Genomic DNA, 16,655 nt, shown 5'->3' on the forward strand with positions numbered 1-16,655 from the left:
ATGATGCAATTCGCAAGTTATCCTGACCTACAGGTCACAAAAAATCCACCAAAGGTGTGACCTGTGGGTCAAGATAACTTTCGAGTCACACCGCGAGACCGTTGACCTCCAATAGAGTGCGTGGCTACAGGGCTTCACATCAATCCTTGATTGTGTGACCCCTGTCGTGATTAAGATACGCCATGTAGCTCTAGCTTAAGCCTTGCAGAGGGAAATGTAAGCTTATTTATGGTGCTGTATCTATGTAGTAAGCTTGATTCTGGTATTGTCTCTATGTAGTAAATGTCAGCTAATGTTAGAACTTTTGGCCGGCTGCAGATGATCGTATTTAGTAAAAGGGATCCGTAATATTGGCGGATTACAACCGTATGTCATCAGTATTTGCCTTTTCCGTGTAGCACGCAGCGTGAGCCCTATACTTTTGTAGTGGCAGCATATGCAACGCTGTCCATATGCGATACATTGTGTGTGGGCGATGATACATACGCAACCGCTATGGGACGGAACGGGGAATTAAAAAAAAAAGACAAAAGTCACACTGTGCATAACCGCGAGCGCTAGATACTCTGTCATGCAGAGCGCACTCGCTGCTATACGCCGTGATAGCCGACTCTCTGCCGGCTCATGGGCCCTCACACAGACCGGTAAAACACTGCGTGACCAGCGCAGAATTTTACGCATACGGTCATGTGAATGAGCCCTTCCTGCGTATTTGCGCAGGGACAGAGCACATATTAAACTAATTACACTAATTGCCCATTTCAATGAACATCTAAAACATGCAAATAAGGAAAATAGAACTAATATCTCTGCAGTGCCACCATCCAATAGGTGGCGCTGCAGAGGGATTAGTTCCATTTTCCTTATTTGCATAAATTACCCAGAGGAACTTGCCTGGCCTTATAAGTCTCCTCACTCACCTTCTAGGTGTCCCCACACCTCCCCATGGGGAGAGACTATACCCTCCCCCGAACCACTCAACCCCTAGGTGTCTCCACACACTTTTTGGGTGCTCTCCTTAAGGAGACACAGCACCCGACCTGACCTAAATCTAAAACAAAAAATATTCTGGTTTAGGCTCTATTCACACGGGGGCAATAAAAACTGCACTTAAAAGTGCATTAGTGAAACTGTGTGATTTTACTAGATTTGCATTAAAATGTGCAAAAAATGCACTTTTTGGTGTGTTTGTTTTTATTACAACTGAACTGCCCCGTGTGACTGGAGCCTTAACACGTCTTCATTTGCTCCATAATTCCATCCGCGTTCATTCCTAGTTTTCACGACTTCGGTAGGAATCTGCAATGTCGAACTCAAAAAGGAGCTAGACAAAACATGGAATGCTATGGTGTGTCCAAACTTTTGACCGGTACTTTAGGTACACGACCCTTTATGAACTGACTTTTTTAAAGAGTTGTACAGTTTTTGCGCACGGCCAGGCGGGTGGTGTAAGAAAAAAAAAATCAGAGAAACGTCTTTTCACATGTTATATCAAATATGGCGAACCAATCACACGCATCAGTGTGCCGCACCTGCGCAGCAACACCCCTCCATACAGCAGCTTACACACTGAGGGACGTGGCGCCTACGCCTGCCCTTGTATTTATTTCAGTTAGTATGGCCGCCTTCTATGATTCTTCATAAATCCTAACATGATAAATCCTCCCCCCTGAGTTGCACCGACACAATGTTGCACTGAACTGGCCATGTGTGCTGCCAAAACACGCGTACTGATGTAGGAGGTTAGACGTACGGCCGCTAGGTGTCGCTGTGGCGTTAGGACACAGGTGAGGCCGTGTGACACAGCCGGTCTGTGCGCTTCCTGTACTCTTCTGTACACAGCCCGGCTCTATGGTTCCTGCACGGCTCCGCGTGAGACGTCATTGACGCTCGTTGTTCAGTGCGTCTCCGAGGCTCGGAGCTCGTCCAGTGGGGGGCGCTGCGGCCTTCACTCCGCTGTGCAGCCCGGGCCATGGCCTCAGCACATAGAGGAGACCCCGAGGCGCCGGTGTCACTGGACCGTTACCGGCAGTACCACGAGAATGACAAGCAGTGGGCCGGCCGCAGGGAGTTCATGGCCCGCCATATGCACTTGTACCCCGGCAGGAAGATGGACCAGCTCATCGCCCTGTCCGTAGTGTGGAGCAACATCGTCTTCATAGGGAACCGGTGAGTGCCGCCTGTGGGGGGCGCTGAGGAGCTGCACACTATATGGCTGCAGTGCAGCTCAGCTCCATCGAAGTGAATGGGAATGGGCTGCAGTACTGGACACAACCTTAATGACAAGGGTGGCGCTGTGTTTGCAGTATGGCAGCCATGTTTTTTTAAAACTCTGGACAACCCTTTAACCCCTCAGTGACCGCCTATTGTGCCTGATGTGATTTTCATCATTACATGACATATGTCGCTGACCTAGTCGTTTGAGGGCTATTAACGGGGCGGCTTGTATATATTACACGCCGGGGGTATATAGTGCGTTGTAGAACTCTTATTACATTGCAATATCCGCTCGCGGAAATTAAATGGCGGCCTGTTCTATTCTAGTATGGATTCCGGACGGACTCCTTCCATTGACGTCAATGGAAGCCGTCCGACCCGCCGCCCGTTCGCAGTTGCCGTTGTGGGTGTCATCGCCGAGCGTCGGCGCGGGAAAAACGCAGAAAAAAAATCTGTAGTGCGCCTGTCCGATGAGGAGCACCCGCTGTACAGGTTTGTGGGGGGTCGCCGGCCGCGGTCAGGGCCCGATTCCGCGGTGGGCTGCTGCAGAATCCGCTCCAGTCGTGTACGGCCGGCCTGAGGCTTGGTGCTTACTACTGTATTCGGGACTGTGTGCGAACCACTGGCAGCGCACGGCCCCATAATAGGCCGGCGTACCTGTGTGCTGCCCCATGCCAGCTGCGCCAAAACCTCCCGGGCACAGCCCGCACTCATGCTCGTATAGTTGCCCTATAGAAAGCATGGCATGCGTGAGATTGATCGCCGCGGATCACGCTATGACAAATCACCCATGTACAGGGGCGGGGGAGGGCAAGGAGAGAAATCTCCTCCAGCCGCCCCGGCCCCCTGCTGGCCGCTCTCAGGGAGCCAGTGATACTCGCTCCTGTGCAACAACACGACAGAGTGTGCGGGAACGAGTGTAGCTCATCGTTTGCCCCACATTCGTCCCGTGTAAATGGGCCTTAAGTGTATGGCCAGCCTGGAGTCAAGTAGCAATGTATACAGGAACGTGTGGCACAGAATACAGTCCCAAGCTCTCGCTCACGACCTGAAGGTTGTGGGTTCAATCGCTGCGTGGTTCAGGTAGCCGGCTCAAAGGTGACTCAGCCTTCCATCCTTCTGAGGTCGGTAAAATGAGTACCCAGCTTGGTGGCGGGTAATAAATAAATAACCTGAACGCTGCGGAATAAGATGGCACTATACAGATAACAAGTCCCTCCCGCTGTGTGTAGGTAAATACACTGACTGTGTTTTTTGTATTTTCGCTCTTATTAGGTATGGTGAGCAGTTAACACAAAAAGTCCACCAGATGGCCGATGGAATTGACATTGGTGAGATGCCATCATACGAGCTCGTGCCCGGGGCCAAGGCAACGAAAAGACCTGCTACTACCGATGCCGGTGGGTCTCCAGTGATAACTATTGCTGCTGTGTCTGTTTGTGTCAAACACTTAAAGGGGTTGTCCCGCGAAACAAAGTGGGGTTATACACTTCTGTATGGCCATATTAATGCACTTTGTAATGTACATCGTGCATTAATTATGAGCCATACAGAAGTTATTCACTTACCTGTTCCGTTGCTGGCGTCCCCGTCTCCATGGTGCCGTCTAATTTTCAGCGTCTAATCGCCCGATTAGACGCGCTTGCGCAGTCCGGTCTTCTTCTTTTCTGAATGGGGCTGCTCGTGCCGGAGAGCGGCTCCTCGTAGCTCCACCCCGTCACGTGCCGATTCGAGCCAATCAGGAGGCTGGAATCGGCAATGGACCGCACAGAAGACCTGCGGTCCACGGAGGGTGAAGATCCCGGCGGCCATCTTCGCAAGGTAAGTAAGAAGTCACCGGAGCGCGGGGATTCAGGTAAGCACTATCCGTTTTTTTTTTTAACCCCTGCATCGTGTTTGTCTCGCGCCGAACGGGGTGGCTATTGAAAAAAAAAAAAAATCGTTTCGGCGCGGGACAACCCCTTTAAGGTGTCATCGTCATTTTATGTACTTTTCTTAAATCTAGTGCAATAATAGGGAATTATAAGCTATTCTGCAATACGTTGAATCGGCCTATTCTGTACATTCTTAGTAGAGAACCTGCCATGCAGCTAGGGAAATCCATCTTCAGCTAGCTGTATAGCTGAGTCCGGAGCGGTCTTCTGCACTACGCCACAACAATGGGCGAACACCGAAGGTAAAATGTAAAGCCTCATGCTTTATTAGTAAACAGACTGCAGAACTCTTGGCATGCGGACCATCAAAACACCAAACTGACGCGTTTTCGATTCCGTTTGAGTCCCTAATAGAGATGAGCGAACGTGCTCGGCCACGCCCCTTTTTCGCCCGAATTCCGAGTACTTCCGTACTCGGGCGAAAAAATTCGGGGGGCGCCATGGCGGCACGAGGGGTAGCAGTGGGGAGTGGGGGGGGAGAGGGAGGGAGAGAGAGGGCTCCCCCCTGTTCCCCGCTGCTCCCCCCCGCACCGCCACGCCTCTCCCCGCCCCCCGAATCTTTTCACCCGAGTACTGACGTACTCGAAAATGGCGGTACTCGGGTGCGTAAGTACTCGAAACGAGTACATTCGCTCATCTCTAGTCCCTAACCATAACTGTGTGCTGCACCGAAGTAACAAAACAAGGAGACATGCGGCAAATACAACCCCCTAGAGGCACCTCTTTACTGACCTCACTAATGGGTTTTAAACCTGCATGTACATCTTTTTAAGAGGGTGACTTGGCTGACAACTGACAGCCAGGATCCTGCTCTAACAGCCAGGAGAGGACAAACCTCAGATCCTGGTAGTTTAACCCCTTACCTGCTACAATCAATAGCAACTGCAGCATGTAAGCGGATGACAGGGAGAGGGGGCTCCAACTGTCACCCACTGGTGCCCCACACTGTGATTGCAAGGTACCAATGGGTTCCTATGGCAGCTAGAGGCCTGACAAAGGCCTCCATGTCTGCCATGTAACTCACCCTTTTCGGCCCCGCCTCCCACAGTCCAATAGGCTGCCGTCATAGACATAATAGAATGCATGAGTAATGCAGTGTACGATCCAAGCTGCCGCGTCTTCAACTCCCCTTGAGGTTAAAAAAAAAAAAAAAAAAGTGTATTTAAAAAAAAAAAAAAAGTTCAATAAAGTTTTGGTCTAAAGAAAATAATCTAGTATAAAAAAATACACATTTTCCCCACAAAACTCCTTTTTAACCCCCTAAGGACACAGACCCTTTTTTTTCTTCCCATTTTCAGTTTTTGCTCCTCCCTTTTAAAAAAAAAATCGTAGTTCCTTTATTTATCCATCGACGTCGCTGTCTGAGGGCTTGTTTTTTGCAGGACGAGTTGTAGTTTTCAATGGTGCGATTTACTGTACCATATAATGTACTGAAAAACTTTTAAATTCTAAGTTCAGTAAAATGAAGGAAAAAAACCCCAAACTCGACCATCTTTCGGTGCATCTTGTTTCTATGGCGCACAAACTGCAACAAAAATGACCTGATAACTTTATTCTGTACAATTACTATGACACCAAACTTTTTTTTCGCTGTACTATTTTTATTTTTTTCAAAGAGATTTCATTTTTTAAATTATTTTCTGCCCCCATATTATAACAGGCAAGGCTTTAAAAAAAAATTTCTGTTGACATAATTGTGCGGGCGAACATTCTTTGCGGGGCGTCCTGTTTGCGTTGGCACCATTTTAAAATGCATACGACTTTTTGATCGCTTTTATTTCCTTTATTTTCTCAGAGACCAAAAAAAGCGCATTTCTGGCCGTACGGGACCCCCCAAAAATCGTCCGGGGCATTTAAAAGGTTAACAGCCGGCGGGTGTCAGCTGTAAGAAACAGCAGATGCCCGCGTTGTATGGAGCCACAATCTCCCTTCAAACATACCCTGACGCTGCAGGACGTAAATGTACGTCCTATTGCGTTAAGGGGTTAAATGGATAAAATGTCAGACAAAGTTTTTTTAAAAAAAAATACATAGTAGATATTATTGAGTTCGAACAGACCCTCATTACGGAAGGGCCGCGGAACGAACAACTTCCATTGACGTCAATGGAAACCGTCGGTGTGGAAAACCGCACAGAATGGTGCATGCTGCAATTTTTCTGCCATGAGCGGAAAATTCCACTTGTGTGCAGGAAGCGGCGGGTCTCCATAGGAGGCTATGGGCGGTATTTGCTGCAGAATCTGAGGGCAGCCGCCAGCCCCGGGTTCTGCAAATCAAATCCATCCGTGTGCAGGAACCCTTAGAGTGGGGCATTGCTGATTCAATCGCTCACACATATTGAGCACAAGATACATTGCAGCATGTTCTATCTTGGCACATATTACACGGGTATACACGCCAAGCTAGGTCATGGGATTAGCGGCCCACAGCAAGCACGCACTGTTCATTGCATACTTGCTGTGTGCTACACGTGTGTTTCATGTGCGCAGTACGCCGAAAATGATGGCAGTCTGAGCCCGGACTAAGCTTGCACCTACTTTTAGACAGTATTAGTAAATAAGCCCCATTGTTTGTGAACAGGTTGTAACGAGTTATGAGGCACCATGGGGGAAATTTCCTGACCCTGGCATTTCCTGCGCCGGGCTTAGTAAGATTTCCCGCAGTCCGCTGAGTACTTGAAGAGAGCTTAGCTCTCGGCGCTGAGCAACTCTTCACGAAATACGGCAGGCCTCCTTGCTTTACCCTCCGTATTCACCCGATTTCGCTCCGTGCGACTATTTTAGGAGTACTTTGAGCAGTGGAAAAGGAAACCTAAAATAGGCGAAAAACAACGTGTTGAAAAGAAAAAAAATCACTGAAGCCGAACACAACCGTCCCCAACAATGCCAACTGGTATACCGCCTCAGAAGGGTTCCACAGACAGTCACCTAACAGAAGCCGGTACAGGTAGCACCCAACACACCAGAAGAAGATCCCCGTTTCTTTTGGGTTCCCCCTCCTATGTGTATCAATAAAAGCAGCCATTATTAATAGTGTTGTTTGGAACTTGCTGAGTCTGCACTGCGGATTGGAGTGCAGGCATAGTGAAGAAAAGAGCTTTTATACTCCGCTATGCAGCTAGTTGAAGATGGACTTCCCTTGCAGCTAGGAGATTAGCTCCATAGCCGAAATAGGAGGTTTTCTACAAAAAATCTACAGAATAGGCTGATTAAACATATAGCAAAAATGCTGAAAATCACTTGTTCTCTACATTAACATGGTATGTAAGGCTGAAAAAAGACACATGTTCATCCAGTTCAGGCTGCCCCCCCCCCCCCCCCCCCAATGTTAAAGGGGTTGTCCCGTGAAAGACAGTGGGGTTAAGCACTTCTGGTTGGCCATATTAATGCACTTTGTAATATACATTGTGCATTAAATATTGGCCATACAGAAGTTATTAACTTACCCCCTCCGGTGTTGGCGTCCCCATCTCCATGGTGCCGACCGAAGCCGCCTTCCCCCTCGATTAGACGTGCTTGCACTGTCCGCTCTTCTGTTCTGTTGAATGGGGCCGCCCCATTTAAGGGAAAATATCCTTCCTGACTCAAATCTGGCAATCGGAATAATCCCCGGATCAACAACCCTTCAGAAGTAATCAGTGACTATAAGATGTAATATTGTATCGCTCAAGAATGGTGTCCAGGCCCCTCTTGTACTTTTCTAGTTAGCTCCCCATCACCACATCCCGAGGCAGAGAGTTCCATAGTCTCACTGCTCTTACAGTAAAGAACCCCCTATGTTAGCGTAGAAACCTATGTTAGCGTAGAAATCTTTCCTCTAGATGTAGAGGGCGCCCCCTTGTTACAGTCACCGTCCTCGTATAAACAGATGATGGGAGAGATCCCTGTATTGTCCCCTGATATATTTACACATAGTTATTAGGTTGCCCCTCAGACGTCTATTTTTTTCTAAACTAACCCCAATTTTGATAACCTCTCTGGGTATTGTAGTCCGTCCATTCCATTTATTAACCTAGTTGCCCGCGTTTGTACCTGCTCAAGCTTTGATATGTCGTTCTTGAGTACCGGTGCCCAAAACTGTCCACAGTATTCCATGTGTGATCTGACCAGTGACTTGGAAAGAGGAAGAACAATGTTCTCATCATGTCCCCCTAGAGCTCTTTTGCTGCATCCCATGATCTTATTTGCATCCCCAGGTTCTATGCCATCCCCGGGTTAGACAAGTGACATATAGTGGAGTTTACTTTATCACTCTGTATCTCATCTGACATAGCTTTTTCTTCAGTGTATTCACAGAGGAAAATGAAATGTAATAGATTCGTTTTTTCCTTATTGCCCTGTACAATGTCTCCTACACTATTTATTGAGGGGTCGACACTTTCGGTATTTCTCTTTTTACTATTTATATAGTTGAAGAACAGTTTACGGTTAGTTTTACTCTCTTTGGCAATAAGTCTTTCTATCTCCATCTTTGCTGCTTTTTATCTGATTTTCACATAATTTTATTTTTTCCCTTTTAGGTTTTTAGTACTTCTTCGCTGCCTTCTTGTTTTTTGTTTTCTTTTTGCTGTTTATTGACCCCTTTACATCTTTATTGAGCCACAATCTTATTCAAAAAAATTACATTGTTAAAAAAAAAAAAAAAAAAAAAAGGAAGTTGCGGTTCCTCTTGGATAGCCGAGAAAAATCCCCCAGAAATCGTAGAGCGAGCGAAGGTTTCATCCAATAAACGGCAAAAGATAAATTTCAAAATGGAAGAAGCCGTTGGAGCAGATCAGCCGCCAGACGTCATGTCTGAGCCAGCTATAAATAGTTAATGAATTATTAATTTGCTATAGTTGTAAATGTCAAGTTGTGATTCATCAATGTTGGCAGGAGGAAATAAGAGCGGAATCGGCCATTAGGTGACGCCTAAACGATGTACACAAGGAAACAAATGAATGCGGTATTGATCGTGATTTTCTGAAATAGTCTTGTACTTTTAGAAACCTCTCTCCTACCTATTTATACAGACATGGAAGATGGGGCATATCAGTAGAGGGGAAAGGAAAGGCCCAGTATGAGTGTCATTTGGGCACATACAGTCCTACGATCGCTCCATGTAAATGGAGATGAACGAGCACTGATCGACTTGCAAAAATGTTGATCGGTTCATCTCGGTCACAGATGACTGTTGCTGAAAGGATCTGTCATTACTACAAAACAATTTGGAATGCAGAAGTCACAGGTTGACATGAACTCTTCTGCACCTCCTGATTATTAACCCCTTAAGGACCAAATGCGGTAAATTTACAGTGCTTGGTCCTGGGCTTCAATCCCGGCCGATAGCAGTATGGTGTGGGTTTAAAGCTCCTGCAATCAAGCAGAAGCAGGTCCGGTACTCGGCTGCCTGACACAGTTGAGGACCCAGAGTAGAAATGGTTTTTACCGCTTCTGCCTTCTCCTTTCCGGGCTACATAGCACTCAATGATCGCTATGTACTAAAGAGTGTAGGCAGAAGTGTTTCTTCCACTATGCAACTCTGTGATAACGTGACCACCAGATACCCCTGTCACTGCAGAGCTGCAGGGTCCCGGCAGACCCTTAACGCTCTGCCAGTAACTATTGTCACTACAGGGGGATGTTGTGAGATTAAAAAAAACAAACAAACATGTAAATGTCCCTCAGGGGTCTTATATGAAGTCATAACGTTAAAATAAAATAAAAAGCCAACTAAAACGGTCACAATATGCACCCTGTAATCCGAGACTAGGCAAATTATATATCAAAAGGCCCCAAAAAAAGAGAGAAACCCCTTCTCATACTTTATTCTAGTGTAAATATACTAATTTGAAAAGTAAACAACTATAAAAATTTAAAAAAATCATTTTTTTTTTTTTGCTTTTTTACCAAAAGAAAAAAGGGAAAAAAAAAAGAAAAAAAGGCTTTGAAAAAAGATATTTAAAAAAGACCACACAAGTACAGCCTCAAAAGTGTTTGGTTCTTTAGGACCAAAATACCCTGGTATTAAGGGGTTAAAAGAGCCTCCATCAGCGCTGGCATTCTCAACTCTAATTTTTAATTTTTTTTTAACCAAAAATAAGAACCGTTCACAACATGTTGGAAGGCAGACATGTGGTGAGATCCTGTCCTGCCTAAATATGGAAATCTCATAATTACATAGAAAACGTAGGTTTAATAATTTGCTGAAATGATTAGATGAAACTGTAGAACCTTTAGTTCCCCCCCCTCTCCAAGTTGTTTTCCTCCTGACTTCTTGGAAACGTTTTCCCCTAAACCATCTCCCGTGGTCATTTAGTCTTTTCCTGCGTGGCGCTGTACCGCAGTGATCCTTTTTCTTTCTCTCCACACTGTGTGAAAGGGGCTTTAAAGGGAACCTCTTTCAGATGTAAATCTGCCCGCACCATTTAAACACTGATGAAATAATCCGATAAACACTTACATTGCTGATCACGCTGTGTCAACCTTACCTATTTTTACAATGCCTTATACAAATTACGGGCGATCGAATCCGGTGGACGGCCTGCACCGTTCGTGGTAGGCTGGTTGAACCGTCTTTGCATCTCTGCAAGCGACTTGGAGACTTTCTCACGTCTTCACAGCCGCTGTCAAAGTATCATGTGTGTGCGGTCTCCTTCAAGACTGTACATCTGTTGGTCGATCCATGCCTTCCAACTGTGCATGCGCCGGTGTCTGAGGTCACAGCACACATGCGACACGTGAACGGCGGCTGTGGGAATGTCTCCACATCAGGGGCATTTCCCTGCCCTCATTCCACCGGCTCTGGGTGACAAAACTGACACTAGGGCCGCGTGCCTGATGATGCCATTCAGCAGCTCGCATCAGCCGGTGACCAATGAAGACCACTGGGGAGCAGGAAAGGTGATTGACTTCTGTTACTACCGCAGGCTGAGCAGGTTCTTCAAAAGACGAATGTCGCTGGACTTCCCCTTTTAACCCTTTCTAATCCACTGTCTGACGTCTGAAGACATTCTGATTGAAGCCTGTACAGCTCTGATGTCGTAAGATGTCCGGCAGGGTATTCTTATTCTATATTACTGGCCACTTTGTTGTCGGGGGTCTCTCCAGTATGTCCCATACTGCAGCACTGGCTCTAACCAACAGATGGTTCCATTGGTGCCATTGTAAAATGGCAGAAAGAGAAAGCCCCCTAGGAAACCCTGAACCCAAAATTGGATTGCAAAGGGTTAAGTTGTAAGAGTTCTGCTTCTTTTCATAATTCGTGCCAAAGATATACTTTTACCAAAAACAGTATTATATTGTCCGTGTTTATGTAGTTTGGTACAGTGATCTTCCGATGCAATAATGTCCTTTTTTTAAATAGTGAAAACATTTCAAAAGCTATAAAATGTTTTATATTTTTCACTTGCAGCAGCAGGAGAACCTCAAAAGAAGAAGTTCGGCCCACGGCCACGGTTCGAACCCGTACATTTTGTAGTAAGCACAATAGAGGAAGACAAGCAGTTTCAAGTAACTGAAAAAACAAGTAGTCAAGAAAAAACCAACCTGCCTCAGACTTACAATACATTATTAGTGGTCAATGACCACTCGGAGGCAGAAAAGTCCTCAGAGATGGAGTTGAATTCCAGCCCTTATGTATATGATGCGAATTTCGAAGAGCAAAGTAGAAGTGACTGCAGTAACTTCATGACCAAAATGGAGCAGGATTACTCCGCCAAGTTCGAATCTCATTGTTCAAATGTGTCCAAAGATTTCCGTTCAAACGTGCTAGATATGTGGAAGGACATCAACCGGCAGGGAAGAAAAGGCATTGGTTTTGTAAAACCACCAAAGAAACCGGGTAAATTTGGAAAGGACACCGCATCTAGTGACTTTGGCCGTAAAATACAAACATTGGATAAGCCCACTTTTATCGACAAACTGTCTACTATTGTGAAACAACACACGGAACATCAAATGTTCATTGGTAGCACACAAATTAACTACACCCGCATGTTAACCCAATCTGTTCAGGCATGTAAAACAAATCCAGAATATATTTATGCTCCCGTTAAGGAAATGCCTTCGAGCAATCTCCCAAGACTAAAAATTCCCCAAGATGGCTTTGCTTGCGAAGTGCGATGCCAAGATGTTTACTTAGCTACAGGGTATTCACGGACCAAAAATGGGGCTAGAGACCAAGCGGCCGAGCTGGCCATACAGCTCCTGGCAAAGCCCATGTTGAGAGTGTTAACTGTGACACGAAGGTTTGGCAATGGTTATCGTGAAGACCTGGTAGTGTGCTCTAGTGATTCGCCACAGGCCGAATTCCCACCAGCTCTGAAACAAGAAGACGGACATGTCAATGAAAGTGCCCCAGCCGGCCAACAGAGTTTTGAGACCTCAAAATATGCATCAGCCAAGCCATGGTCAGAATTTATTCTCCTTGAAAATGCGGGCGATGCGATAGGCATTTTGAGCAATTCGGCCACTTACAACAAAATGACAGTTGAATACAAGTATGACAGGATGCCCAAGAACGTATGGCAATGCAGTGTATATGTGCAAGACCATTTTATAGCTGGAGCACTTGGAAATAAGAGAAACAGCAAACATGCTGCAGCCAGAGAGGCCGTCGGGCTCTTGAAAAGTTTGCAGCCTAACCAGCAGAAATCTAGACAGGCCAGACCCACCGGCAAGAGTGCCGAAACCTCATTAAAAGATATTGTGATTTGTGAGAGCGATGCAAATGCTGTTTGCACTCTGAATGCCACCGCTCAATTTAACAAGGTGTCCATAGAATACGTGTTCGAGAATTTGTCCGCCGTTGACCGGAAATGTAAAGTATTCATCGAGCAACAACTCATAGCAGAAGCCATTGGGGCTAAGAAAACCGTAAAGCGTGATGCTGCAGAGGCCGCTTTGATGGCCTTAAAGAAGACCCAACCAGTGATCATTAACAATCTGAAGAAGGGCCCTGCAGAAGATGCCATTTCTCGAAATCAGATCCGAGGTGTGTCAAATGCAGAGGCATACAAACAACAAATCAAAGAGGACAATATCGGAAACCAACTTCTAAGGAAGATGGGATGGACGGGTGGCGGCTTGGGCAAGGAAGGTGAAGGAATTGCAGAACCAATTGCTGTAAAGGAGCAGTTCAGTCGGGAAGGCCTCGGCTTAACGACAGTGAACCAAAAGATCACTAAGACGGACGTTGCAAAAATTATCAAAAACTATGCTTTCTCTAACAGTCAGGAAGACTTAACATTCTCTAGGGAACTGAGCAACGAAGAAAGAAAACATATACATCAAATGGCTCAGAAATTTGGACTTAAGAGTAAATCCTACGGATCAGGTACTCAAAGGTTTCTGGTAGTAAGCAGAAAAATGAATAGGAAAGATCTCCTCCACCAGTTACGACAGGAAGGTCAGGTTGGCTCTTACACTCTACAACTGCCCAATGAGTAGCGAACGGCTGGTGTCTCTTTAGGGTGATATTCATTCATTTACAGCAGAGGTCCCCAACTCCAGTCCTTAGGGACCACCAACAGGTCTTGTTTTCAGGATATCCTATGATAAGAACCCCTGTGGCAATGTCTGAGGCACCGACAATAATTACATCACCTGGACAACACTGAGGAAATCCAGAAAACATGACCTGTTGGCGGTCCCTGAGGACTGGAGTTGGGGAACACTGATTTACAGCACTGTTTTACATTGTCCACTCATGTAAAGAAGAAATAAATGTTGGTTTTACCCTACTTTACGGCTCGAAACCTAGGCAGGGGGTATACTTTTAATTGGAAATGCAAGACTTAATATAAAGAATAAGTGATCGCCAGTCTTGAACACTTCTGTTCTCAGTATTTACTATCGTGCATTGGGTTTTTATGTTTAGTAATTTCTTATTGTGTTTGGTAATATTTTGTGAAAAGATGTTTTGCCAAGTTCCAGGTTTTTAGTTGAGATCTAATTTTTTAAAATGGCAGAACTTCTAACATGGGGTGGTAATCTGAACAAGGCTTCATACCAATGTTAAAGCAACGTCCCGAGGTTCAGAATAAAATTCTGAATTGGTCCTGGAGCGGAGGGGCTAAATTACCCAGAGTTGATCTTCTGCATCGGCCTACTGATCTACCGCTTGCAACTCCTGTTCAAAATGGCCGATGCAATTTTCCGACTACTTAATTCCTACAGTGCGTTTTGGTAGTGTAAGGGTCCTTTTACATGGAGCAGTTAACTGCTGGAACAAGTGAATGATTCGTTTGCTTTTAATTAATTTTCTTGTCATCCTAGCTCGTTCAATCTATCGCCTAGGAATGGTTTGCGAATGATTGCCTTTAACACGCAACGACTGGCAATCGACGTACAATATTTGTTAAGAAATAGAAGCGAACAAATTTTATCCTTCATCATTCAATCGTTGATTGTGTTTCCACTGCATGATTATCATTCGTTTTCACCCGATTCAACGAATATTTGAATAATCATTCATTTTAAAAAGGTCCTTATACTACTTATGTACTATATCTGCTCTCTGATTGGTTAGCATTGAGCAGGCCTGTCCAATCAGGCAGCAGTGTGCATTAGCTAGTTTGAAAATTGTAGTGGCCATCTTGAAATGCTGAAAACAGGGCCTGAAGCCAGTGGATCGGAGGAACATTTATTAAGGTCCACTGCCGGTAATATACACCCTCTCCCTCCGGGTCCAGAACAGAATTGCGTCCCGATGCTGGAAGGACGCGTGAAATGCCATCTTTTTTTCATCTCTCATTATTGGTTTGGAAATAAATACTGTTACCATTTTCTTGGGTCACTTTTTACATTTATGTTATAAAAAAAAAAAAGACTTTTCTAGGCACGACGGTTCAGTGGATATTTTGTATGCACACACTTCAGACCACGGTTGTATCGCTCCATACAACTGCAGCGTTGTACTGTACCTCCGTACGCCTTCAGTATCAGATGGAGACCGAAGTTTGTTTTTTCTTTCCCCGATACAAATAAGAATGCATTGGACACCCTAGTGCAGACCCCTTCTCACCTAGAAGCCCCCGTAGTACGGAGCCCTGCGTTGCAATAAAACAGATATGCAGATACAGGTTTTATTCTCTTACGTTACATGTTTTGTCGTACTATTTCCTCTAATAAAAAGGCGACGTCAGATGGTGAATATGTATGGTTTAATTATATTTTTCAACATTGCATCCGTTTTTTTTGTGGTAACCTCAAGGACGAGAGCAAATTTAAGTGGTACTGTTGGAAATAAACCATGCAGGTATGAACAATGACTAGAGATGAGCGAGTATACTCGTTAAGGCACATTACTCGAGCGAGTAGTGCCTTAGCCGAGTATCTCCCCGCTTGTCTCTAAAGATTCAGATTTATTGTACACGTCTTTACGAACGTGGCGATACCAAATACGTGCCATTTAAAAAAAATTTTTTACCTTTTTTTATGCTAATATGAGAAAGTATTTAAAAAGGGATTTTTTACATTTTTTTTTTTTTACATTTTTATTTTTATTTTTTTACACCACCTATGCCTCTCTGGGGAACTTACATCATAGCACTGATGATTGCTGTGATAAGGCATGGGAGGAGTTCTGTCCTGCCATGCCTTATCGCTTATACAGCGATCATAGGCTCTGGCAACACAGGACGCCGGTATCGGGCGTCCTGTTGCCATGGCAACAGGCCGAGCTCTGCGATTATAGCGCGAGAGCCCAGCAATAATAAACTAATAATAATAAACTTTATTTGTATATAGCGCCAACATATTCCACTACATAGATCGCGGCAGGGAAGGCAGCCCTGACAGCCAGCTCCTGCTGCAGGAGAGAGCGAGATCAGTCATGATCTCGTGCTATCCCTATGACGTAAGGGTACGTCATTTTGCGGGAAGTACCCCAATCCCATGACGTACCCTTAAGTCATGAGGAGGGAAGGGGTTAATAATGATAGTGGGAGTTGGTGTGTTTATACAATGAGCTGATTTCTACAGGAAGCAGACAGCTCTATTCTTACTGCATTGGCCAGACTTGGTATTTCAGGTCAAGTTCCCATTAATTTCAGGGTTGCAATACCAAACATGGCCACTGCAGTAAGAATAGAGCTGTCTGCTTCCTGTAGAAATCAGCTTAGTGCACACAGGCCCAGTGAACAGCCGATTGGTGGGGGTCCCTGGCAACGGATCCCCGTCAATTTACTGTTAATGATTTATCTACAGTCTACAAATGGACAACCCATTTAAGGTGATCATATACATTAGATGAACGTCGGCTCAACCTGTCGATAATTGAGAAATCGGATTACCATGTGTTGGGGGAGCCATGACTTTTTCCAGTAGACAGATAGTGGGAAGGAAAGAAAGTTCGGGCATGTTGGGTTATAACGTGTCTTGATGAGGTAATCTGACAGCGATGTATTGCCTTCTCTCTATTGAGAACACATGCACACGTGGGAGGAATAGCTGTTGGACAAATATTGGTACGGACCTCCTTAGAGAAATGAGATGTGAAAGCTGAGGGGCTACTGCTCAACTT

At 45.3% G+C, this 16,655-nt stretch overlaps 1 protein-coding gene across 2 annotated transcripts; it reads left to right on the top strand.

Annotated features, from left to right (window-relative positions):
• Nucleotides 1-1,850: 1,850 nt before the first annotated feature.
• Nucleotides 1,851-15,284, top strand: NKRF (NFKB repressing factor). Of its 2 annotated transcripts, none has more exons than XM_066581752.1 (3): nt 1,851-2,169; nt 3,493-3,617; nt 11,544-15,284. In XM_066581752.1, the coding sequence occupies exons 1-3, from the start codon at nt 1,973-1,975 to the stop codon at nt 13,577-13,579; spliced, it is 2,358 nt and encodes a 785-aa protein (XP_066437849.1). In that variant the 5' UTR covers nt 1,851-1,972; the 3' UTR covers nt 13,580-15,284. The 2 variants fall into 2 exon arrangements, with proteins under 2 accessions (XP_066437849.1, XP_066437850.1); XM_066581753.1 differs by having other exon boundaries at nt 11,547-15,284.
• Nucleotides 15,285-16,655: the final 1,371 nt, after the last annotated feature.

This window comes from Eleutherodactylus coqui, chromosome 10 (assembly GCF_035609145.1).
Source record: "Eleutherodactylus coqui strain aEleCoq1 chromosome 10, aEleCoq1.hap1, whole genome shotgun sequence".
Classification (NCBI taxonomy): Eukaryota; Metazoa; Chordata; class Amphibia; order Anura; family Eleutherodactylidae; genus Eleutherodactylus; species Eleutherodactylus coqui.

Excerpts from the sequence above, each read along its gene's own strand:
- NKRF (XM_066581752.1), top strand. The coding sequence starts at position 1,973 with ATGGCCTCAGCACATAGAGGAGACCCCGAGGCGCCGGTGTCACTGGAC. Across the intron at positions 2,170-3,492 it reads ATCGTCTTCATAGGGAACCG|GTATGGTGAGCAGTTAACAC; the intron begins GTGAGTGCCGCC and ends CGCTCTTATTAG. Across the intron at positions 3,618-11,543 it reads ACCTGCTACTACCGATGCCG|CAGCAGGAGAACCTCAAAAG; the intron begins GTGGGTCTCCAG and ends TTTCACTTGCAG.